Here is a 25,893-nt window from a genome sequence, read left to right as displayed (position 1 = left end):
AAAAAATTACTATTATTATGATAAACAATTATAATACTACAAAATTATTCAATTACAATATTGATTGCCTAAAATACAAAGAAAAACGCTCGTCTGAACCACAGAGTTCATTTTAAGCAATAATTGTATTTTCTTTGTATATTAACTTTAATCCAATAAGCAATGTGACTTCATTAACTTTGAACATAAATTTAATTAAAATCAGGGCAGTTGAGTGTTTACGGATTAAGTAAAAAGTTTTAAAAATGTATTGTCATGGCACAACAAAATAAATTAGAAAATGCAGTAGAAATACTCACTTTATCTTTTTCTTTCAACTTCTCACGTTTTTCTTTTTCTTTCTTCTCTTTTTCACGCTCCTTCTCTCTTTCCTTCTCCTTTTTCTTTTCTTTTTCATTTAACTCTTTATGTTTGATTGTTTCTTCTACAGTCTTTTCTTTATCACGTGATTTTTCGCGCTTCTCTTTATTTTTGGAAGGAAACTTGAATGATTTTGTTTTCTTTGATTTTGACGGACTTCTAAAAGCAATTTCGTGATTTAAATTTCTTCACATATTAGCAATTTAGATACAAGAAAGTGGACATCAGAATTTTACTGACAGTTATAAGTACCAGAAAAATGGTGTTTGAAACAATTTTTCTAGGAGAATTTCATTAAAACATCATAATACTCACTTTGTGTCAGTGTCTTCTTCTGGGGAACTTTCACCTTCCAAAGCAGCATATCCCCTATCTTTCTTAGATTCCTTTTTATCTTTACGCCTCCCAAGTAAATCTTTTTTACTTGGTTTTTCATGGTCCGCTCCATCACTGACTAAAAGTTAAAGTTTTATGATGGACAGAACGTTATTTACACTTAGGTTTTATGTGTCTTTAATGTTTTTTAATGTGTCTTAAAATATTAATGAATCTATATAAGAGCCAAATGTTTAATTATTACTTACAGTCACTTTCATTACTTTTCCGTCCAGTTTCGGATGCGTACAATCCAGGAAAGTCCTTTTCTACATCAGGGCTTTCGAAGTCCATCTTGGATTTTTTAGCACGATTATAATCAAGAATTAGACTGATATTAAAACTAAGGACTACATAATACAATTAAGCAATGCCTTTATTTATGCGCTTATCAGTTATATCTCCAAATAGGTATAAATAGAAAATAACAATATAGGTATCGTGACATTAGATGACAATTGTCCAGTCAAGTCAATAGATAATATTCGAGAAAAATTATTTTTCAAAATGGCAAGATTTGGGACAGTTATTTTTTTTACGATCAATCAAATTAAAACCAGTTAAAGAAAGCTAAGCTTTGATTAAGTCCGCTAAGACATGAAGCCAATTCGGAAACGTTGTAGAAAGCTTTGATGCTAAAACCTTCGTTTCACTAAAACATTGTTTTTTTTTTGTAAACAAGTCTGTTTACGTTTACGTGTCAATGTCAATTTGAACGAATTTGTCAATGTCAAATAACCAAGAAATACAAATTTTTTGGAGTGATGATTTCAGTATTTTCCTAAATTATGCAAGAAAGTTTCCATAAATCTCATATCACGTTTAATAAGATTTACACAGTAAGAAAGGAGACATATATCTGTGCTAATACTTACAATCCATAAAAAATATTTTGATTTGTATAATGTAATTTTACTTGTAGGATCAAAATAATCATTATCAATGTCATGGTTTACGGAACTCGCCGGCAAGGCAGAAACTTTGCTCAACAATATAGACGAACAGACTGGTGCAGCATTACGAAGTCATAATGCAATGAAAAGTAAAAAATATGACAATGCGTCTCGTACAGATAACTCAAGGACTCAGAATAAACGTCCACCGCTTTGGGCACCTAAAAAGATACATTTTGAAAAGGATCGTTCTCCGTCTCCGATAAAAAAAAGAATAGTTATACCTAACGCATATATAGGTGACAACAGAGCACAAGAACAGGTGAAAATGAAATCTCCTGTAAGAAAATCAAATATGGTGAATTCATCGCCTATTTCTCCTAGATTTTCTGGAATTGAAAACAAACCTAATGATTGGAGTATGGATCAATATGGAGTACGAAGAAGAAGTAGGAATTTTTACTTATTTACTGAATAACAATACTCATAAATTTTATATACTGAAAATGGTTCTTTGTAAGAGAATACAAAGTATATTTCTTATTTTTATTGCTCTACAAATAGGAAATGTTGTAAAAATAACATTTTTTTCATTTTAGATACATAATAAATTATTTCTTTTAAGGGAATACATTTTCGGGTGACGTAAGCTCATTACACATGGATAATGTATATAAAATGCAAAATCTTGAGGTGGAAAATGCAATGTTGAAAAATGAAATAAATGTTATGAACAGGGAACTTTCCGACTTGATGGATAGGTTACGGAAAACTGAAGATGGTAAGTTTTCAAACTAAAATAGAAAGTACAATTATGTCTGTAAAATGCACACATGTTGTAAAATTAAACTTTCACATTATAAATAATCTAAAAGACACCATAAAAATATTTTACATATTTATCATTCTAGAGAGTTCTATTGAGTCCTCTTGTAGTTTATTATCCTAAAGTTATTAATTGATTCATTTTTTCATGTGTTTTTTTAATAAACATTACTCCATATTTCCACTATACATTCCAGATCTAAATCATTACAAAAGTTCACCAATGAATGAAGGTTTGGATGCTCGCAACTTGAAGGTTGATAATGAAATGTTACGGTCACAGTTAGATCAGTTGAAACAAAAGGTTGTAGATCTTAGTACTTCGGATGTTAAAAATAAAGAACATAATCATGAACTAGAGGCAGAAGCAATTGAGCTCAGAAGTGCAAATAGACAGCTGGAAGAGAAGTAAGTATCATATGTCTCAATATAATTACAGTATACAGTTGAAGCTGGATAAGTGAGAAACTTCTATAAGCGAGAGTTATTGTCTGATCTTGACAGACAACCTCCATAAGCGAGAACCTTGGGTTAAAGAGAAACCTCTATAAGCGAGAAAAATCGGTCCTTTGATCTCTTAATCAGATTCAATATATTATTGATTACATATTACAAACACATTAGTTGAAACCATTTATCGGCTGTGGCAAAGAAAAGAATATGCTGATAACTGTCTTATAAACAATATAATTGTCTATCTTTTTTTACATAAAAAAAATTTAAACTGAATTTTGTATTTCATGTTACAGATACAAAATACTAAATGAAGAACTAAGTAAAAAGGAATTAGCCATATCTAAAGTGGAAAATGAATTGAGGCATGCACAAGGTGTAATTAGTGAGCAACAGGGAAGTCTAGAGAAATCAACATCGGAGTGTCGTAGGTTAGAGAAAGATTGGGAAAGTTATAAATTGAGAGTGAAGAGTATGCTTTTCTCTAAAGATGAAGAAATTAAAAAATTAAGAGAAGGTTCCAATCTGGCTGAAGATACAAAACAATTGATTGAACAGATGAAGGTTTTGAAGTGAGTAAGCTATTAAATATTTATATATTTAAAAAAAAATATATGATAGTGTATATCATTAAAAAAAATGGTTTTGTATACAAAAGGGCCTATCCACAAATTATGTCAAACAAAAATGCAAGATTTTTTTATCATTATGCCTTGTCAAAGCATACCTTATCGGTTTATTTCGACATTTGTAAAATTTAAAATCTGCGTTTCGAAAAATAAATTCAATAATATTCTTTAGTAAGTATGGAGTGTAAATTTAGTATTATAATACTTAGATATAAATTATTATATTTTGAAACTGTGTGATGTCACAGAATTTAGGTCTACTCCCTGCCTCTTGTCATATTGTGTAACTTCGTCAACCCCTTGCCAACCTCTTAACATGGGAAATAATTTATGGATGACTCCAAAGAGAGATATTAGTACTATAGCGCATATTTCTTATATTATAGAGAAGAACGGGATGATCTATCGGAACAGATATCCAAAGTGAAGGAAGAAAGTGAAAAGATAAAAATATCAATGGGTGAGATGGTATCACGAAATGCTGCAGTGGAGAGGATTGTTATTGCGTTACGAGATGCATTGAAAGAAGAGCGGTCAGCAAGAACACGGTTTGAAATGGAATCTGTTAGTCTTGAAAAGGTGGGTTAAATTGTTGAGGCAAGGTGTAGCTATAGGCAAACCTGGATTAGCGAATAACCACTATAAGTGAGTCATTGTCTCGATGGAAGACCTCCATGAGCGAGAAACTCTCTAAGTGAAGAAAATATCACGGACCCTTGGACTTTTTCTTATACAGTAACAACTGTATTAAGATAAATTACTTATATTCTTGTCGGACAATAAATATCCTTGTCTGTTTGTACCTTTAAATAGATCTTAATTCTCTTGAAATATAATTATGTTTCCATTACTTTTTTTTCTAATGTTTTGTTTGTAGGAATTGAAAGCGATGCATGTAGAAATGGGTCAGACTATCGCAAAGCTGAGAGCCTCGTTACAAGCTAAGGAATCAGAACTGAACAAGATCAGGGACAGTCAGAGCGCACCCACGTCTGATGTCAGCTCGCTTAATGTCGCAGACTATGATGTGGCACAGGTAAGTGATACTATTAAAAAAAATGTTTTATGCCCTATTCTGTGCTATTAGACCATTTTTTCACTAGCGCGTTTAGTCACGTGACTTTAGCTCGGTCGCTATTTGTACAAAGCGGAGAATAGAAAAAGGTTTCAGGCAGCTGGAGGCGCGAGATTAGTCGTGCTAGTGGAAGAAACTATTATAAATGTATATTTTAATTCCTTGAGCTGGTAATTTTTTTTTATTTTGTCTATAAAAGTGGCGAGGGTATTGGTTTTTATAAATCTGTGTTAATTTGTCCAGGCGGCAATGGATAGTGAAAGGGTACAACATTTATCTCAGTTGTTGGTGCAAAAGCAAGGGAAAGTGGAAGCGTTACTGGCGGATAATAATACTCTCAGGATACAGTTGGATAAATTACAGGTAAAGTATTATATTATAATATCCATGTATCATAAATATTACATTTAAAAGTCTGTTTTTCTGCAATTGTTCTATTATGTAAGAATTTCCGGTTAAAATGAGTCGGAATCTTTGCAGCTGAAATTTCCAAAATTCTAGGGATTATCTCTCTTCCCTTCCTACTCTTTTCTTATAAGGTAGGAATGGGAAGGATAATTGAACGGAGGGGGGGGGGGGTAATTGTATAAGTGTCGATGTTCAAATTTACTTGTATATTTGAAAATATAATTTCATTTGATGGTACATTACAGACGAAGTACAGGACGGAGGTGTCGAGTGCGCGTGCGCAGCTGCACAGTGTGGTGGTACAAGAGTCTCGGGCGCGCTACTCGCCCGCAGACACACTCGCCAAGATGTCGCTGCGTATCGGACATATGAGCAGGCGATATCCCATACTTAGAGTCTTTATTATATTTTATATGGTGAGTTATAATTCATTTATATATGGATAGAAGTAAGAATAATTAGATTTAAGGAGTCTACTTCCTATTCTTGGTATCCTTAAAAAAGTTATTTTAGATTTTTATATTTAAATATTCGAAACAATGAGGATGAATCAAATCCTCTTTACTTAGCTGGATACATTTATTACAAGATTAACATTTTTTTAATATTTAATATCATTTTATTATTATTTTTTATATCTGTAATAAAGTTTTTTGTGTATTTATTTGTTTATTTTATATGTTTTCAGATTGGCCTACATCTATGGGTATTTACCGTCCTATTTACGAACACTCCCGAAACATTTACAAGACCGAGCAAAACGTAACGTTTGTGTACTTATGAAAAGCTATAATGTTGAATTGTTTGGAATCCATTGCGGATATCCATTTATGGATACTATGTATATCCAGGATTCACTTTTACTTTATAACTTCTGGTAATATAATTATTGGTAATGTTTTTTTTTTAAATTAAGGTTAACTCACGTAATAAATCTCCATTGCTATGTATAAACCAATTACATATTATAATTTTATAGAGTTTTGATATTTGCTCAATTTTTATAATTTTTCATCTCATTTCATACATTTTTAGTATGTTTCTATAAAATTTATTATCAATTTTTCTCTGCAATGGCTTCCGAATAATTCAATCCAATACGATTTTGCCATTTGTCTGTAAGTCAAAATCTTTCCTTCGTCGCCATAAAAGTCATAGACTTATAAAAACTGTGCTATAATTTATTTATCCTAATTGGATTGTCTCTATCACAAATTATATATAGTTTTATTTTTAAGGGATAAAATAAAAATAAATCCTGTCTCCAAGTTTAAACTTTGGTATACTTAGTTTAAAGTAATTTGGCCCGTGGTAGTCACGTGCCGATCTGTCATAAACTATCTATACGGAGTTTTGCTAATGTTAATTGCCTACTTATATCATTGGGTTATTTTGAAAGAAAAGCGGGTATCTCTAGGGTATTACCATTAGGGGAGAAACCAGTTGATTCCCACGGTAATATTACTAAAAAAATATACAAACATATTTATTGTTTTTCTGCGTTATAAATTATATATATTAATATGATTATGTTTTTAAAGTTCGATTTTCAAATTCTTATGCATTAAAATGCTTATCGGATTCCCATCAAGGTCAAAGATGGGGTTCAAATATCAGGTTATAATGTATTGAGAATGTTTCAAATAAATTCTTTTAAAACTCGTGGGACATAATTTAAATTAACTTTGGTATTGGGATACCAAATAAATTTGATAATATTACTACTAATGTGGGAGATGTAAACGTTAAATACATATTTTTGTTATTTTACTAAAATATATATTTTATTTTTGTAAATTTACGATTCTTTACAAAAACTAAATATATCCAATTAATTATTCCTTACATTCCAGATTATCTGTTATAAGAAATTATTAATAGATTACGAATTAAATATTCTTAGTCAATAATTACCAAATTACTATTGACCTAAAAAAAAACTTTTATTTTTCTGAACATTTCTGTATTTTTTTTAATTTACATTTCCAGTTTTCAATATGTGTGGCATTTGACATCTGTTTTTTTTCTAAGTAAAATAAAAATTGCATATGTTTAGAAATTAACCTTTTACTGAAGTGAAGTATTACAGTAAAAAATAGTAAATTGTATATTGTTTATTAAAAAATTTAAAAAAATTAACAAATGTTATTTTTTTATGTTTAAAAATGTATTTTTTGTAATGTAAAAATTGTAAAACATGTACTAATAATTTCTCCAACAATATCAGACATAAATAAAGGACTTATTTATTTGTAACGTCGTACTTTTTTAATATGTTTTTTATTTTCGTGACTCAACCGTACGTCGGCTTGAGTACGAAAGGCCTTAAATAACTTAATTGTATTGTTTCTTTTTTCAAAGTTGTGACGAAAAATCTTTTAGTTAAGTTAAGTTTTTTTTATATAAACTGGTCAATGACTGAGTTATACACATATTGGCTGTGTGGCATAAACGTAATCTTAAAACAGGTTTCTTTAAGTTGAAATATATAATAACTTGGCATACTTATTTATATTGTCTGGGAAAACCGCAATGTCGCGGCGACTGGAGGACTTATGACACTGTCTCGGTTCCAATTCTAAATAATATGTGTCACAATATCACCATAGTACAGTCAGGTTTGTTGTCGGTATACCACCTCAAAATTGATATACGATAGAACGCCTTGAAGCGATAAACGTAGATATATAAATAAACAACAATAACTCGTACCCGTAACCATAAGGAACAGAGACCATGGATCTATTTGGCGTGCTACTGATACACACCTTTTGCTTCTACATTCATACATCTACGCATAAGTTGGTAAATGTTCTGACAATATCATCTTCCAATCTATTTAATATTCAGGGGTACAATACAGGTAAACCATAATTGTTTACATCGGTACACTAATCGTTTAATGAAGGAGCATAGTTTAAGTTCAACGCTAGGTAATTTTTTTGTAAATGGAATACCGCGAACGACAGCGACTGTACAAACAAGACACAGGAAAGGTGTGACGATTGTGCTAAATGGACATCAACTCTGCCTACCCACATTGGTTACAACCTTAAATGTATTCCATCAATAAACACCATTTTATTACGATAGTGGGTAAGTTCAATTCGTTTAGGTTTACTAAACATGGAACGTCGTTCAATGTCCGACAATTACTATCAATGACTTATTTTTCTTGTTCTTGGCCTCTCTGCTTGGCCTTAAGAAATTGATAAAGTAAATATTGCCGTCGATTCGCTAAATTGCCAATCAAGTACGGAATTTTACCGGGTTTAATTCTAATTTTTAATCATTATAATTTATTCCTACGTAATTTTTAGGTTTCTGTGTGAACATTGAAGTAAGATATGGATGAAAAATATTATTTTCAAGTTTAATAACGACAACATTGTATTATTGTTAACAGGTTATGACGACATATTACTGTTCAAGAGCATAATTTAAGTAAGCACATCAGTACAGTTCAGGTCTCTGAGAGGTGCAGTCGTTTTTATGTAGAAAAATGTGGATATGATAAAAAAAGTGTTAAACATTATATAAATAGACGTTAGTGATTAAAATAATAAACATTCTTTATATATACTGATTGTATCGGTTAAATAAAACAATTCATCGGTTAGTGGCACCTTGAGAGCGGGTTTTTTTTCAATCGTAGGTTTTTCCTTGTTTTGTGTTTGCAAGATGAGTTTGAATTTTTGTTTCTTGCTTTTTTTAGGTGAGTTTTATTTCATTTTTTTTAAAGTAATAACATTAATTATGTAAGAGAAAGAATTATATATTGCAATTTATAGTTGAATTATCGATATTTTTTTAATTTATGAAAGCACTCCCATTTATGTATTCTACGACCAATTGCAAACTACTTTGAATTTTATATACTTCAGAAATTAAATTACTATTTTTTTTTAAAAGCTTAAGCTTAACCAATCTAATGCGTGGGAATTAACATAATAATTATTTATTCATGTTACTTTCCTCATTGTTTCTTATTCTCATGAATTGCTTGTTATGGGCCGCAATAAATTTATTTATTTATCCCACTCTACGCGAAGTTCTTTGGTATATAAATCAAAATTAAAATGAGATTATTTTAAGAAGCTAAATTGTGACAGTCATAACGAAAACTAATTCCTAATTTGATATCCTTAAGTGTCCATTTGCAAGTCATTCTTAGGACATTGTGCCTTTTGGTATTATATATGAACAGGATATTTGAAGAGTAACCCGTTTTACTACTTTTTGCATATTCACTTAAAGCTTTGATTTCATTCGAAATATACTTGTGTTTTTAATAACAAGGTTTTAAAAATATTTAAGGAGAAGGTATTAAAGAAAAGGTATCAAGGAGGAGGAACTGTATGATATCATCTAGCGGAAAGTCTCTACGAGTCGGGAATCCCAAGATTATTTTGATTTGATCCTTGTTACTAGAGTACAAAAATAAATTGATGACGCATAAGCATACCAAAATGTTACCTTAGATAAGAAAATAACGATGATTAGGGTTCATTTGTTATTGTAGTATTAATCAAGTCAGCGTTACTTTATTAAAAAGCCGGCAACGCATCTGCTGTTCTTCTGATATTGCGGATTTATATCGACGATTACCTCAGTATTCTCGCTGTTCGTTTACTGCCTACTTTTATAAAAAAAAGATAATACTATAACAGTTTTATTTTAAAACTAATAAATAATTTAAGTACTACATTGCATTGAGGCAAAAGCTACGAAGAATGACGTGACGAACTAGTTTGACTGGTTTAAAACACAAACCATCTAATCACGCGAGAAATATTAGTGAGTTTGGTGCCTATTGTGAGAAGAATCACTCATGTAAATGATATTTTATATACGGATAGAAACTGATTAATATTTATTGTATTGTAGACTGGAAAATGACCTAGAGCTCTAGGTTAACCTATTACTTATTGTAAATTGATAGAGATAGAAGATAAACAGCAACTTTGTATCCTGCCAGTATTCTATATGACACTTCTTTAAACGGCTTCTTGTATAGAGAATCCAAAAAGGTATGCGGAACTTTGTGGTAATAGTTTTAGGAGAGACGAGTAGTTATTGTATATAAATAGAATTGATATTGTAATATGAAAGAATTAAATGCATTATTGTAAGGTTGTTTTGGCAATGGAAACTCACACTAAAAGAAGAAACAAATGAAAACGAAGAATTAATCACCAAAAATAGATGTCAAAAAGTCTTATCTGTCTAGGTATCCATAGATCATAGACGGATGGTGAATCTAAGTAGATATGCTAAAGACTTTTAAATTAAAAATATATGAACTAGATAGATTAATCAAATAATGAAATTATTATTGTTAAAATCATTAAATTATAATCAGAAATTCAGATAGACTTTTTGTTATCTTCTGTATATTCTTAATAAAATATACATTAATATATCGACTATCGTGAGGTCAATTAAAGGTTGCGCAGAACGATACTACGTAGAGGAAATTTATCGAAAATAGTTTAAGATATTAAGGTATTATTGTTTGTTTGTTCTATTTGCTACATGAACTATCCTTTTTTAAATTCTGCGCAGAAGTCGCCGGCGAATGCTAGTAGTAAATACATTTCGGAATTCCCAACATAAAATGAATTTGCTCATCAAATATTGGGTTTGTCTAACCGAGGGTTTCTGAGGCCAAAATCTCTATGTAAGACATATCGTCATCCCCTTCATTATCTTTGAAAAAACAGAGGCAACAATATTTTTAAACGGGTATTTTAATCTCAAAAAGCCACGGTAAATACGATAAACATTGTTTATTTCATGGATTTACAGTATTTCTGGTATCCAAAAATAATTATCATGTATGAAATCAGCTGAATTATTAATATAGGGGAAGCCCTAGTGTGTTTTTTATCTTTAAATCATGTTTCGCTCAGACGTTTGGCAATAGCTAATCACACTAAGTTAAATGGCAAATAATGTTTAATTATGAATACTTTTTGTCTACACTACCTTATCCCTCTTGCTGCCCGGAACTTACCACTTTAGGCGTGGCCATTTTGAAATATTACTGTGCCATACAATATCTAACACATTACATACTATGTCTTATTTACTGAAGGTATCTCCAGAACGACTGCATGAATCTCGCTGAGAGGTATAGAACATACCTGGAAGAACAAACAGGCAACTGATTAGGTTTTTTTAATTACATGCGGACGGAGTCGCAAGCGTCAGTCAGTTAATAGACATAATGTTTTCTTTCATGACGTCACAGGATAAAACTTTACAGACTTTACAGACTTTACACTGTGTAATTATTCTGTATTATTTTCGCGTTATCGTGTGAAGTAACGCGTTATTGTGACATTGTATGACTAATCGTACATTACCCTTAAGGTTGAGAATATTGCTTACGTCATATAATCGCAAATATACTATTCGTAGTACTATGTATACCCAATAACAGAGATCTTGCTTGCCGTATGACGAATCTGCTAACCGCTAAAATCCCCACATTCAAATGTTTTTGCAACCAGCAACAAAGCTACTACTGAACGTCGGTGGCTCAAGGGTTCAGTACTTGATTTGTAATCCGCAGGTCGTGGGTTCGTAGCCCATCATGTACCATTGTGTTTTAGGATTTTCGATTTACATATGTACGAGTACACTTATTCGACGTTCTTACGCTGAAGAAATTCAAATATATGTCTGGTGTCAACCAACCTGCAGTGTGCTAGCGTGATTGACTATGGCCTAATCACCCCTCATTGAGGGTAGGCTCGAAGCTCCTCAGTGGGTGAACTGTAATTTAATTGTTGCCGTATTATGCTTACAAAATTAATTCATCTCGTTAGACTTTAGTAGACTTCGTATTTATTTCATTTGCCTACTTCAATTTTTATTCAAATTTATCAATTATTTAATCGAGAAGTATATTAAAAGTTCATTCATATGTATAATTATAAATTAAAACAATAATCTCCTGGTCTTTGCCCTCGGGAAAACCCGCACAATAAGTACACAGATAAGAGATGTGTCGTGTATTTTACTGTGGCTTTTATTACTAGCTCTTGCCGCTGACTTCGTCTGCACGGAATAAGAAAAAAATACTTAGTAGCCGATGCATTGAGTAGCCTATCTCTCTGCCAAATTTCATCCACACTCGTTGAGTCGTTTTGGTGTTGATTTAACAAATATCCATCCATCATCATTCATTTAAACTTGCGCAACTATAGTTAAATTATAACAAAATTGGAGTACATGTATATAATATTGAAAAAAAAAACATATTCCATACACATAATACATTTGTGGTGCTGATAACGAAAAACCATTTTTGTCTGTCCGCCCGCAAAACATCGTTTGTTTTGTTTGGTAATTAGTGATCCCATATTTTTTGCATACGTTCAGCTCTTTATTAATTTTATAGCAAGGAATACTTTCTACATATAAGTTTTTTTTTAGCGAACTAATATTTTTATGATTAAATTATTGGTTTTAATTTGACACTTAGGAAGAATTTAGTAAATACTGCAATGTTGCAAACATAGTCTTTTCCCAATTGTTATATTAAAAAACTTAGAGCCAGGTCAGTATTGCGCCCGCATTATCATGAGGCGAGAACTTCCATTTAGGCAAATCCCACGTTAAGGAAAACCAGATCGTATAACGTCAGTATAAATTCTACTTAATAAAAAAAACAACTTTGTTCTTACGACAGCTCTTTAATATTATTATTGTAAATAATTTCCGTTTTTATGACGTGGTGAATAAAATACTAATTTTTAAATAACAGGTTTTAAGGTTAAATAACTTGAATAGATAAAAGTAAATATTTTTATTACATCTAAACTTGGTACAGTATTTTTCTGATATCTTGGCGGCTATCAACTTTGCACGAGTCGATGCGCAGAACACTATTTAGCGGGATGCGAAGGCGGCAGCACTGCGCAGTGCGACGATGACCTTGGGCCACCACGATATTTGAAAAGAGCATTTCAACATTTTATTAAACGGAAACGGAAGTCCGCATGTGATGAGACCGAAATAGACTATAAAAATAATGCAATGATATCAAAAATACAAAAACTAAAAACCAATTACTATGAATGTCTTATTATTACAAAATGTTATATAGAATATTTTTTCTTTCCAGCGATATTTACACAGCATGCGATATGCCAGACATATTTGACATCGGATATCATACAAGAGATATTCGGCGATGGAACACATCCACCTGCAACCCAGGCAGGACAAGTCCCGGCGTTATCTCCTTACAACAACACGCTACAAGACACCGACTATTCGGATACCACGGACAACTATAATCCTGCACCGGCTGACTTCGATAGATTCGATTGGACTCTTACTAAGGTAATAGACATACATTTTATTATAACTATAAAGAATAGGGATTATCCTAAGTAGTTACCGCACGTCCAGTGTTAAAAGGTCCTAGAACTAATTCAGGTCTTCAAGTAAGAGCGGACGAGATTATTTTGCGATGCTCGGTTTTTTTCGTAAAAATGAAATGCACGTTTCGAAAAGAGTCGACAGTAATGTGGGTTAATATAAATTCATTTTACAAGCACACCGAACCACTCCAGGTTCTTCCTGCGAGGAATCTTTAAACTAAAAGCCCACCATTACTTATTGTTGTATTTTACAAGCTGAAATCTCTTTATTTTATGTTTCCAGCGTGTTGCTGCATCAGCAGATAATAATTTCCTTCTATCACCGCTGGGCTTGAAGCTAGCTTTGGCCATTTTGACTGAGGCGGCTACCGGAAGTACGCAAGCGGAGCTAGCTTCGGTTCTGGGTTTTGACCTCGACAAGGCTCTAGTGAGGAAGAAATTTGCTAGCATATTGGATTCGCTGCAGGTAAATAATTCCCTCCCTTATTTTGTCCATCAATACTTTATTTTGATTGATGTCTTACTTAACCTCCGTTAACTTAAAATAATGATAATAAACTTTTTATTTTATTTAACCGTTGCTTCCTGAGACCTGAGAACACCTCTGTTAAACATATCGTCATCCCTGTCGTTATCTTTGACAAAATAGAGTTAAAAACATGTTTTAAAACGGGGATTTTGGTCTCAAAAACCCACGGTAAGATAGTTAAGAAATCTCATAAAGTATAAAGTCTTCTTAACACTGTACGTTTTTGTGAATGTTTAATTTAAATTGTTGAAGTTAAGAAAAAAAAGACAAGATTGACGTCTTTCGATTATTATGCGATCTATTCAGACAAACAGGTTTCTCTCATCAATTATCAATACTAGTAATAATTATGTAAACGGCTATCAGGTCAATTTTTGCTTTTATTATATATATGTATGAAGATGATACATATTTTTAAAGCGAAGAACTAAATTCTATGTAATTTGAACAAACAAAAGTTATGACTAAAGGTCTTACCTACCAAACAAAACAGGATAATTCCTCTTGAATTGTTTCCATCTATGTTTTTCCGCTCGTGGTGTTTCGAAAACTGAGATGGCATTCAACTCATATTTTCCCGGATTGTGATAATAAAAAAATGGTACAGACATGTCTAATAGTTCGTTTCCTTGTTTTTCACAGACGAAATCTTCTAAGTATATACTAAATATGGGAAGTAGAATATACATTGGTGAAAATGGTGAACCGCGTCAAAGATTCGCTGCTATTGCTGAGAATTACTATAAAACTGAGCTGGTCAAGATTGACTTCACCAAACCAGTTGAGGCGGCCAGTTCTATCAACTCCTGGGTCGCTAATACCACACAAGGACGTTTACCAAATCTAGTTAATTCAGGTCTGTATGAATTTAATACTCATAGTTTGCTGCAACTATAGTTTGTGTATGATATCACGTATGTACTCGTACATATCGTAAGTGTCTCGGGCGAAAACATTCAATAGTTAAATCATACTTTCGTTAATTAAATTATATCGTTGAAAGTCATTGATTTTAATGTCATTTAATATTAGGATTTGTTCACAGATGATGTAGCAAATGTAGCGTTGTTGGTACTCACCACGCTGTACTTCAAGGGTACATGGGTCCATCAGTTCACTCCCAATGAGACCACAACTCATAACTTCTATGTCACGGCAAAGGACACTAAACCGCTCGAGTTCATGAACGTTAGAAACAAGTTCTACTTCACGGAGTCTGCGAAGTTCGACGCTAAGATTCTCAGAATGCCGTACTTGGTAAATAATTTTCTTCGAGAATCCATAAAAAAATTACGTTTCTCTAAGTTAAGGCGATAAATTCTCCAAAAGAGTTAAAAATTCAGAGATCAGCTTTGAATTTGTCCTTTAAGAAGGTGAAATTCTATCCTTCTTTTGTTTTCAGGGTAAAAAGTTCGCAATGTACATCGTGGTGCCTAACACGTTGACTGGTTTGCCGCGAGTCTACAATAGCTTAAGCGAACTGCGCGCTGAACTGTACCGTTTGCAGCGACATCTCGTCGACGTCTCCCTGCCGAAGTTCAAATTCGATTACACATCAATCTTAGACGGCATACTAAAAGAGGTAATTTAACAACATAAAGTTAGAAAGGTAACACTTTTTACACTAAAATTTTAGAGATACCGTTTCTCTCTATGCTTACTAGACTTGTTCCAGAACAATTGAATAAGAGTTTGTTCACTGCAATTAACAAGCAATTATTTCTATGCTATGACATTCAAATGCTAACTTTGAATATAACTTTAAGGTCACAATGGAACTAAATTACATTTATACCCGTAAAAAAATAACTCTCTTTTCTCCTGACAGTTGGGTATTCGTCAAGCATTCGAAGACACCGCGTCCTTCCCCGGCATCGCGCACGGCCAGCTCGAGCGGATAAAGGTTTCCAAGGTGTTGCAGTGCTCCGGGATAGAGGTCAATGAACTGGGCAGCACGGCTTACTCCGCTACTGGTATGCTAAAACATTTAAGACTTACTATCGCACTCAGAGTTGTGGAACGGTAAGCTAAGTGCTTTTCTTACCTCCTCCTCTCTGTTTGTTGAACAGCTTTCTTACCACCTATTTTTTTAAGTAATATAGCAGTACATTCAACACGTAAATAAAAACAATAGCAATAAGATCGTTTAAATGCAAATTTTCTAACGTAAACATTTTTTTGTTTGTAGAAATCACTCTAGAAAACAAATTTGGCGAAGAGGAATCCTTCTATGAATTGGTTGCAAACAGACCGTTCATGTTCTTCATACAAGACGAGGAGACCAGGCAATTGCTGTTCACAGGACGAGTCTCTGACCCAAGCAACGCCGACAGTGCTCTCAAATTTTAATAACAATTCTTACTTCCATAGCAATGAATAGTTATAGCATTCAAATAGACTTTATCCTCATAATAAAATAAGTAATGTAATATTCCTCATGTTTGAAACCGAATCTTATTTTTTTACCAACAATAAACTGATATTTTTAAAACGTATTTCATTTATATAGGTAAAGAAAAGATGGATGAATTGAGTGGAACTAAGCGTAAGAAAGCAGCTACTTTGATTACGGTTAAAAAGAAGCGTAAAAATATTGAAGTAGACGTATTGTGCCGACTATTAATTTTTAATAGCCGTATTAAGTTAGAAGATTGTGAAAAGGGAGATATATAATAAATGTACTTCGAATAGCTAATTTAAAGCCAAGACTTCGAATTCGGGAGTTCAAGTTCAAGTTTTGCATACATCAAATTAAAAAAAGGGTTGAAGGATGTCCAAGTTAAAAACTGTCCAGAACATTTAGTCTTTTAGTCTATGTTAATATCTTACTTAATATTATAAATGCGAATGTTTGGGTGAAGGGATGGATGGCTGTTTGTCTGAAGGTATCTACGGAACGGAGCCGTGCAGACGGAGTCGCGGGCGATAGCTGGTAATAAGCAAAATAACAAAGAGCTTGGTTTGGATGACATAATGAGAAGCCGGAGTTAGAGTTACCGAACTTAATGTTAGCGATACATACCGTCCTGTCAGTTGGGAAAATAAGCAGCAACGTTTTTATTTAATACGTGTGGCGTCACTTTTAAATTTAGATCGTATTTCAGTTGAAAATATTATTAGATCTATGTGCTGAAATAACGATGAATTATTATTATTATTTAAGATTAAGAAATACAAATTATAGTATTTACAGTAGCTTATGTACAGTATCTTGAAAAATGTACTTGCAACTAAAATGTTCATGTAACCTTCAGTTCTCATATAACCTATATGATATAAAATCAATTATTTTTAGCTTGGTTTTTACACTTGAGTTTTTGTATTTTAAAATTAAAAAAAAAACGTTAACGGTTGCTACAAACAGCTATTAAGTAAAATATCCGTAAACGTAATTTCATTCGTCAGCAAGTTGTCGTGGAACACGCCTGTGTCATTGTGACGTTTTGTTCCATATTTAAATGAATTTTAAAATATTAATTCAATCTGCCTCAATCTAGTCAAAATGATTTTCATTTTTATTGGTGAGTACGAAATATTTAACCTTGAGAGGTTATTATGACCTTTGTTTCTTGTGCATTTGCCTTTGATATTATACATATTGTAAAGCAAAAATTATTATACTTTATAGCATTCTTTTTAATTATATTATATTTGTAAGTTTTTATACTATTACAAACAATGCTAAACAGCCTAAAACATTTTCATGGTTAGTTGAAATACATTTTTTTATTAGACAAATTATTTATAATTCGACTTGAATCTTATAATTTTGAATGATAATAATAAAAAGAATTTCGTATAACATAAGTTACTCAGACTAATGTTATCAAGAAGTGATTTATTTTTATTGTAACTTTAAGTCACTGAACCGGTTTCATGGGTTTTTTTTATATAAGAAAGAAAAACCACAAAGAATATAGAATGCATGTATCTCATTACAAAATGCTACTTTATAATAAAATTCATCAATTATGATGACTTTAACTTAAATGTTACTTATATTCAAACTACTAAAACTAAAGATAGTGTTTGAGAGCTCCGTACTTCGATAACTTAGTCTAAGCTTTTCTGTTCCAAACATTAAAATTATGACAAAAGTAGAATCTATAAATTTAACTTTGATTACAAGGTACTAGAGGCCTTATGGTGTAGATTTAGTTATGGTTATACGCAGCTCAGAGTAGGTACTCTGAGATGCGTATAACCGTACTAAATTAGGTAATTTAGTTATTTTTGGCACGTTCAGTACTATTACGATTTTTTCGTATGAAATCGATACACGAGACGGTTGTTTTAAAAGTGTTAACTATTAAGTATGATATACTTTCTATGTATTAGGTGATGGTCTAATAATATGAATAATATTTTTTATTCCAGTTTTATCGTTGACTTGTTTTCAAAGTTTAGAATGTCTTACTGGCGGCAAACCGCAAATATCTCGCTTCAATTTCTTTGACACTGATCTTCTTCAATACGCCGCAGAAGATAAAATAGGCAATGTGGTTGTGTCACCTGCCAGTATTAAATCCGTTTTGGCAATGTTATTGGAAGGAGCGGCGGGGGATACAGCAATTGAAATAAGAAATGCTTTAAGGCTATCCCCCGATAAAGATGAATTTAGGGAACAATTGAATGCTTACCTTTCAGTGCTTAAGGTAAGGCGTTTATCAATATAAAACCAAAAAAAGAACATACAGACTAATCAATAAACTCCTTTTTGAAGTCTATTTTTCTAACAATTTTAACATAATCTTAACACATAAGTAAAGGTTCCATGATTTTAACAGTTCAATTTTACGATTAGATTTCCGATTCAAGTCATGCCTTGAAAAGCTTGAGGTTGGGTTTTCTAATAGTTTATGCGAAAGTACTCAGAGCTAAGCCTAGCTTGACATAAAAGCGAATGACATTAATATCTATGAAAATTATAACTCGAGAACGGCTGAACCGATTTGGCTGAAAATTGGAGGGGATGTAGCTTGGAATTCCAATTCCTTTTTTCTTAATTCCGCGAGGACAGAGTCGCTGGCCAAAAGCTAATTATTATTAAAACTTTAATCCTTTGCAGGTAAATGATTCTGATGTAACTCTACTAAATTCGAATGCCATATTTGTAGCACCTAGAGTGAGTGTAAAAAAGGAATTTATAATAATGCTGTATAATGTATATTTGACCGAAGTTCAGGTTGTTAATTTCCGTGAGCCTGTGCCTACTGCTGATCTTATAAATGCTTGGATCAGTAAGAATACTAAAGGACTTATCAACACTTTATTGGAGCCTGGTAAGTTCGATTAATTTAATTAAAATAGGGATCTTATTTTTAATCCTAGTTATTAATTTGTGACCATTTAAATGGAAAGAAGGGTTTTCCCTCGTATTATCAACCTATCGATAAAATATAATTTGTTTCTGCACAAGAATCTTACGCTCAAATTTACACAGATCTGAAAGAGACAAGATTCTGAAAAAACAAAATTAAAGAATCCTGGAAGAAGAAAGGCCTACCAAGTCCGAAACTTAAAAGCTCGCGTTGTAATTTTCAGAGCACATCGATCCCATGTCAGAGTTGATGTTAGCCAATTCGTTATATTTCAAGAGCAATTGGCAGCATTCGTTCAATCCTCAGCTGACGCGGAGCGCTTGTTTCCGAAGCCGTGGCAACTGTCATAATGTCGCCATGATGGAACTCCAGGCAGGACTTAACTACGCGTATGTGGACGATTTGAGAGCTCATGCCCTTGAATTGCCTTATGAGGTACGTATTCCTGCAAAATTACTTATATTATTGATTACTTGGGATATTTTTTGTAGTACATTCGTAGTACAAACTCATACCCATAAAAAAGACATAAGAAGGTGGTTCGATCTAAACATTTTTGAAACTTAATAGTTTTAAAGAAAGAATATGAGGAATGCTTAATATTTATAATTTTTTAGACAATTTCAATGCAGATTAAATGTATTTACATAACCTTGATTATATAAATAAATATGTTTTGTTTGAATAAATTGTCACGAATATTAACAAAAGCTTTAAGAGGAAAATAATAATATAATACGGAACAGGTTATGTCCCGTAGAAACTTTCAACGCAGGGTTTTTTTCGCATACGCAATAAAAACATGTAAATTTGCATGACGTATATTTTGTGGATTTAGTTTTTAATTTACATATAAAAATCAAACGTTGATGTCGCTGTTTGAGTGCTGGGTCATAAAGACCGTCTATTAGGAAATTTAACACGAAAACAAAACGTACTATGAGTCCAGAATAACATGACACTTGTGTGGTTTGTGATGTCGTCGTCTTCTCGTTTTACTTTGTCGCGTTCATCAGCACTTGGTTACCTTGTGGATCGATGTCATTGTCACGTCATACAACGTATCTGTAATTTCACGTCCATTTCATTGTCATATAAAAGAACCTTTTAACAAGAACAGAGACTATTGACTTGTTTTTTTGTAAAGCAACTTGTTAACAATGTTGTACAAACTCTGATGTTAGTAAACATAATTTAAGTTAGATTAAGTAATTATAATTTCTAGTAAGGCGTATATTTTTGTTACTTTTTAACTTAATGTTATTACATATCCATAAATATATTTAATCGGTTAGATTAGTGATAAACTAGACAGTTATTTAAAGTGGATATTGTATAGTAGATAGTGCTTTTTTCCACGTATCGTGAAGTCGCGCGAGGCTAGTCTAGCTAAGAGGAAATAGGTGCTTAAAAATGAGATGTGCATGAACCGTGCCAAATGGTAAATTAAACCGCCCGTCTGCCTATATAATAATATAGTTAAAAGCAAGAATTTCTATATATGTTAGAAAAAAATATTATAGCAATTACGTTACGTTGAGATTGATTTCGGTAAATAACATATTTTTTGCTAATACCGGTTTTGTAATCGAAAGATATCTTTATTAAGAAAGAAACCAGTTTTAATAAGACAAAACGTGTTGAAATATATTTATATGGAATAAACCATTATCTTTAATTTAATAAAAAAATATCTACAAGTTAACGATTAATGTAGAACGAAAATAATATTTTATAGACATTCCCATATCAGCATTTTTTTTTCATCAAAAATGCGTAATTATCAGGTTTTTTCGAATCTTAGTACCTACGTCTTTGTAGAAGAATTATGATGTTCCTTCCTAAACTGCCCAATAAAAGACACGATTTTTTTATTTCGCTAATACTTTAATCATCTTTCAACATAATATCGTTATTTGTAAGCTACGCCTAATATACAAGTACAATGAAACTATGACCATTGGTTAGTTTCTAAACAAGTTTCATCTCAGTTTCCTTCAAGGTTTTCCTGTTTTACGTATATTATTATTTATAATTGGATGTTGCGGTTGCATTGAATCGATAGGATTGTTTTTATGTGTTCAGGTTCGATTTCAAAGAAAAATATATTTCTTCGTTACCATTACTTAATTACCGTTACCTTTGAATTAACTTTTTGTTGTTTGTCCAAAATTGGAACTGGGTCCATTTCGTATTATAATAATATACTACCATTCTTTATCATAGTAAAGAACATTTGTAATTGATTACAAAAAATCATTAGCCCGATTCAAGGGGAAAATGAAGTCCCGTTTACTAAACGGGAAATTAAGTTTCCACTACCCAAAAACTTGTACGAAAGCATATTGTGAACTCTTTTATACACCTTAAAAACAAAAGAGATAACAATATATTTTACACAGGCGTTTCTGCGGAACCAAGAAAGAAATCGAGATAACATTTTAATCGAATTCGTGAATAAATTCCAGAATGGTCGTTATTCAATGATCCTGCTGGTGCCACATGAACAAGACGGTGTATCCCAGCTGCTCAGAGATCTACCATACTTCAGTCTGCCACAGATTGCCAGCCTTATGGAGGAGACGGACGTCCGATTACAAATGCCCAAGTTTACTATAGACTACACCGATGACATGGCTGGAGCTCTAAGAGCGGTTAGTGATCCTGTTTATTATAGGGGTTCTTGTAAATGGCTTGAGCTAAACCGATATTAAAAAATCTCTCCAATAGAAAGCTTAACTAACCTTATTCAGAAGTTTATAAAGCACATCGCTTCACAACTAACCCTATTAACCTATCGAAGTCTTTAAAAAATATTTTTACAATCCATTTCAGATGAAGATCAAATTACTGTTCACCAACAAAGCGGATCTCTCGAGCATGTTTAACAGTTCGGCGTTAGTTAACAACATATTCCACAAAGTGCATATAGCCGTTGACGAAACGGGTACGGTCGCGGCTGCAGCTTCCTCCGCTATGGTCATACCACTTATAGAAAACGGTGTCCAAATTCGTGTTGACCGCCCATTCCTCTTCTTTATAAGGGATAATAAATTAGGCTTGGTGCTGTTCGAGGGAAAAGTCGAGGAACCGACTCCTTATGTTGAACCTAAACCTGTAACACCGAATATAACTGATACTCCGATTGTTCCTAAAAATGGTATGTATCTTTGATATCTCTTTGTTTCCAAGGGAATGAGTGGGATGCAATATTGTTTTTACACAGGATTGCATATTCACCTTAATGTTAACCTTTACGTATAATATGAGGTTCGAATTTATTGAATTTTTCAACGAATATTGAGAGATGAAGGAAAATGTGTTGCAAAAATGCGTGGCATTGAGTCGTAACGGTAAATGTTTTCAATTTAAATATGGAAAAAGACCTTAAATTTACTATATATGAACACTTAAGCTTAGCAATTCTGAGATAAATCTGTTTTTTTTCAGTGGCATCTTCGGAAAGAAAATACATGCCGAAAAACTTCATAAGACGATTTTTTGGTTAATTTAAGGTGTATCTGCAAAAATACTCAGCTGTAGTTATAATAATAATAAATAAATAAATCGTTGTACGCGTTGTTTTTAATTTTTGTATACTTTTGATGAGTTCTGTTTTTCTGCTAATTTTCAAAGGTAACTGACCTTGAGATTAAAATAGTCATTATAAACTCAAATAGGACTATACTATGCAGAAGGATTTAATACAACTTTCTCCAAAAACCTTCCATAACAAGGACCAAGAAGTAATTTAGGTCGTAACAGTGTATTTTTGTGCCAGAATTTAAAAAGTAAAGGCTTGTTCAACCTTTACATTTAGCTTGTCGTATAAAAATTTATTTCGCAGAAAAAGTGCGATACATAGAATTTATCTTAAAATTCAATGCACGCTTCTTGCTGCCGATTGTCGGTAACTTGAAGAACATCAAAGACATTTCGGTACATGTATTTTTTCATTGACATTGAGTTTTTGTACTTTAACGAAGATGTTGATACAATTGAACGCGACAGTCGCAGGCGACATATAGTGGAAAGTAAATGTTAATTTTATATTATTAAGTTTCGAGGACAAGTATAAACCAGAACTTTATAAGTGGGCTATCAGCCGGTGAAATCAGAAAGATGCGACTGAAAGCCAGTTTGAGACGGCGCCATTCCCAATAGGGTGGCCAGCCCTGATGATTTTTTGAATTTAATTTAAATTATCTTACAAAATCGTTAATAGTTTAAGGCAGAACTTGTATATTTCATAAATTTACATTATTTAAATATCCTGTTTTTTCCTATATTATTTATATTCCTAATTTAAAAACAATACAACTAACAAAGATTTTAAAGAAAATTAAGTTTTTAAAAAATGCCCTTTTATTTTTTTTAATACCCAGAGGGAATTTTTTTTTTAATTTTTCTGGTGACCCTTGTGACCACCCCTATCATCCCCCTTCCTATGTACGTAACCTTTTGGGACACCCTGTATAATAAATATTTAGCAAGGTTTTATTGCAAATAAATACTTATATGGTATGAATAATGGTAATGACATTAAGATACATTAAAGTGCTTTGAACGTTTTTGTGTAATATAGAGAAATACAGATATACAGAAAAGAAAATTATTGTCACCCTACTTTACAATCTTGTTCCGATAATCAATTTTATTGTTGTGGAAACGCCTCGACCAATAAACAAGTCGCGAACAAAGATAAACAGGACATTTTACTTTCTTTAAGAAAGAAATTAATATTGTTGTCCAGCGAAACGGGCCTTAAGTGTGCTAAGGCTTATAGGATGTCGATTTCTGTACCAGTTCCGATATTTATAACTACGAGTTTTGACTGCTTTGACATTTCTATAGGTAGATGTTGTTGTCTCTATTTATTTTAAAGAGAGTATAAGGGATGACAATATGTGATAAAATCTACATCATTGTAGCCGAAATCTAGACATCTACACATATAAATAAAATTGGATTGTCTGTATTTCATATGTAGTATTTCATACAAATGATGTATAGAAAATAGTTTCTCTGCGATAGTACGATGCGTTTGGTCCGTGTTATCTGCGGAACGGGTGGACCGGACCGATTTTAACGGGTCTTAGAAGGGGACGTACCTAATGGACGCGGGAATATTATAAGCTGCATTTTTTCTACAAATTCTGCGCTGACGAGGTCGCCCAACCGCTAGTATTCAATAAACAGGTAAAAGAACACGATCTCTTCTTAGTTTATCATTTTAAAAATTGATATTTGAGTAGATTATCAACGTATTAACCCGCACTTGACCAGCGTGGTTAACTATGGCCTAATCATCCTTAACTTAGGGTAGGCTCCAAGCCTCTCGGTGGGGACGTATGCTGATGATGATGATGATCAACATATTAATTTTAAATACAAGCTTAAGAAGGGAACAAGACAGTTGCTTTGTTAATTTTTTTTTGCATACTTCTATAAAATAGATCCCATGATATTGCAATACGAAGAAATATTTTTTTGGGAGAAATTTATTTTTCTACAATACTGTATATACAGTTATAATTGATGGAATAAATGAAAAACTCTTATTATAGTAAATAATAATTTGTTTAGTTTTACTATTACCTACAATAGGGCAATATAATAATATAAAACATTTATTTTCTGTGGGAACTGTAGCAATCGACATAGCAACATACTATGTTATCGTTCCCTTATATAAACATAGCCATTATTATACTTTATTCGTATTTAAAAGAAAAAAAAAATGAAATAAATAAAAATGACACAATTTACTAAAATCCAATTTAATTGGAATGCACTTTTCGTTGTCTCTTCCATTATGTTAATCGTCTTCCCAACAATTTGACTTTTAAGGATATGAAAAGTTAAGAGATTTATTTTAGAGTTCCAATTACAACTCATTAGCAAATACCAAACTTTAGCGGTCACTAAATATCAGATTACTATGATCTATATGAAAAAAATCTTTGAAATTACTTGAGTTACGGTGTGTTTCTAAAACCAAAATCTCCGTTAAAAACATATTGTTATCTCTGTTTTGTTAAAGATAATGACAAGGATAGCGATATGTTTTAAACAGATTCGAAGATTTTGGTCTCAGAATCTCATGGTTCGTATATTACATTGATGTTAACCATTCCTACGAACTTGGTTGTATATTGCGTGACTTTTACGTATAGCGTTATCTCACGTTCAATATTGTAGGCTAATTATCTTTTATATCGTCTTTTATTTTCTTTGGACCGTACATAAATAGTTGGTCTGGAACGAGACGAATGGACCGATAGGACCTATTTAAGGACCGGACAGGGTTACTTGTCGGGCTACCTGACAAGCTTGGACCAGTCTTGACTTATATTGCTCACAGCGCCATTGGATCGTTATTGAAAGGAACAAGATGGGAAATTGGATTAGAATTCTATGTTAGGAGCCTGAATGGTTAAGCTATACGTATTTTGAAATTAGGTAATTTTTTTTATAATATTTTTACACACAAGATATGAGCCGAAGTTTATTAAAAATATATTACATGCAATAATTGTGTTTACATTGCATCTATGATAATTAAACCAAAGATGAACAAGGACAGTATGAATTACTAATTTGAATAATTATTTTAAACATGAATATTC

The 25,893-nt window shown here is 32.2% G+C and overlaps 4 protein-coding genes across 7 annotated transcripts in view; 3 read left to right on the top strand and 1 right to left on the bottom strand.

Moving 5' to 3' along the window:
* The window catches only part of Rlip (Ral interacting protein), a 9,976-nt gene extending 8,772 nt beyond the window's left edge, over nucleotides 1-1,204 (bottom strand). Inside the window, exons 1-3 of one of the 2 annotated variants that reach the window (XM_013310825.1) lie at nucleotides 945-1,204; nucleotides 676-814; nucleotides 300-519 (exon numbers count right to left, since the gene is read on the bottom strand). In XM_013310825.1, the coding sequence (XP_013166279.1) occupies nucleotides 300-519; nucleotides 676-814; nucleotides 945-1,029 (444 nt within the window). In that variant the 5' untranslated portion in view covers nucleotides 1,030-1,204. The remainder of the gene's footprint in view (nucleotides 1-299; nucleotides 520-675; nucleotides 815-944) is intronic. The other variant, XM_013310826.1, reaches the window with a different exon arrangement.
* A 255-nt stretch (nucleotides 1,205-1,459) lies between these two features.
* Nucleotides 1,460-6,504, top strand: Golgin84 (golgin A5). Its single transcript, XM_013310886.1, has 10 exons — nucleotides 1,460-1,574; nucleotides 1,658-2,077; nucleotides 2,254-2,409; nucleotides 2,651-2,861; nucleotides 3,203-3,478; nucleotides 3,922-4,114; nucleotides 4,413-4,571; nucleotides 4,854-4,973; nucleotides 5,264-5,434; nucleotides 5,707-6,504. The coding sequence occupies exons 2-10, from the start codon at nucleotides 1,678-1,680 to the stop codon at nucleotides 5,782-5,784; spliced, it is 1,764 nt and encodes a 587-aa protein (XP_013166340.1). The 5' UTR covers nucleotides 1,460-1,574; nucleotides 1,658-1,677; the 3' UTR covers nucleotides 5,785-6,504.
* A 1,555-nt stretch (nucleotides 6,505-8,059) lies between these two features.
* LOC106116781 (serpin B6-like) lies at nucleotides 8,060-16,434 on the top strand. Of its 2 annotated transcripts, none has more exons than XM_013310797.1 (8): nucleotides 8,060-8,114; nucleotides 13,153-13,373; nucleotides 13,698-13,880; nucleotides 14,586-14,799; nucleotides 14,989-15,200; nucleotides 15,346-15,525; nucleotides 15,772-15,916; nucleotides 16,132-16,434. In XM_013310797.1, the coding sequence occupies exons 1-8, from the start codon at nucleotides 8,075-8,077 to the stop codon at nucleotides 16,290-16,292; spliced, it is 1,356 nt and encodes a 451-aa protein (XP_013166251.1). In that variant the 5' UTR covers nucleotides 8,060-8,074; the 3' UTR covers nucleotides 16,293-16,434.
* Nucleotides 16,435-17,323: 889 nt separating this feature from the next.
* On the top strand, nucleotides 17,324-22,839 carry serpin-3 (serine protease inhibitor 3). Of its 2 annotated transcripts, none has more exons than XM_013310522.1 (7): nucleotides 17,324-17,464; nucleotides 18,321-18,598; nucleotides 19,012-19,225; nucleotides 19,488-19,699; nucleotides 21,733-21,918; nucleotides 22,100-22,424; nucleotides 22,715-22,839. In XM_013310522.1, exons 1-7 carry the CDS (start codon nucleotides 17,446-17,448, stop codon nucleotides 22,771-22,773), a joined length of 1,293 nt encoding a protein of 430 aa, XP_013165976.1. In that variant the 5' UTR covers nucleotides 17,324-17,445; the 3' UTR covers nucleotides 22,774-22,839. The 2 variants fall into 2 exon arrangements, with proteins under 2 accessions (XP_013165976.1, XP_013165975.1); XM_013310521.1 differs by lacking the exon at nucleotides 17,324-17,464 and adding an exon at nucleotides 17,607-17,649.
* The last annotated feature ends 3,054 nt before the right edge of the window (nucleotides 22,840-25,893 follow it).

This window comes from Papilio xuthus, unplaced genomic scaffold (genome assembly GCF_000836235.2).
Source record: "Papilio xuthus unplaced genomic scaffold, Pxut_1.1 DF827714.1, whole genome shotgun sequence".
Classification (NCBI taxonomy): Eukaryota; Metazoa; Arthropoda; class Insecta; order Lepidoptera; family Papilionidae; genus Papilio; species Papilio xuthus.
This window is presented reverse-complemented; position numbering and strand designations above follow the sequence as displayed.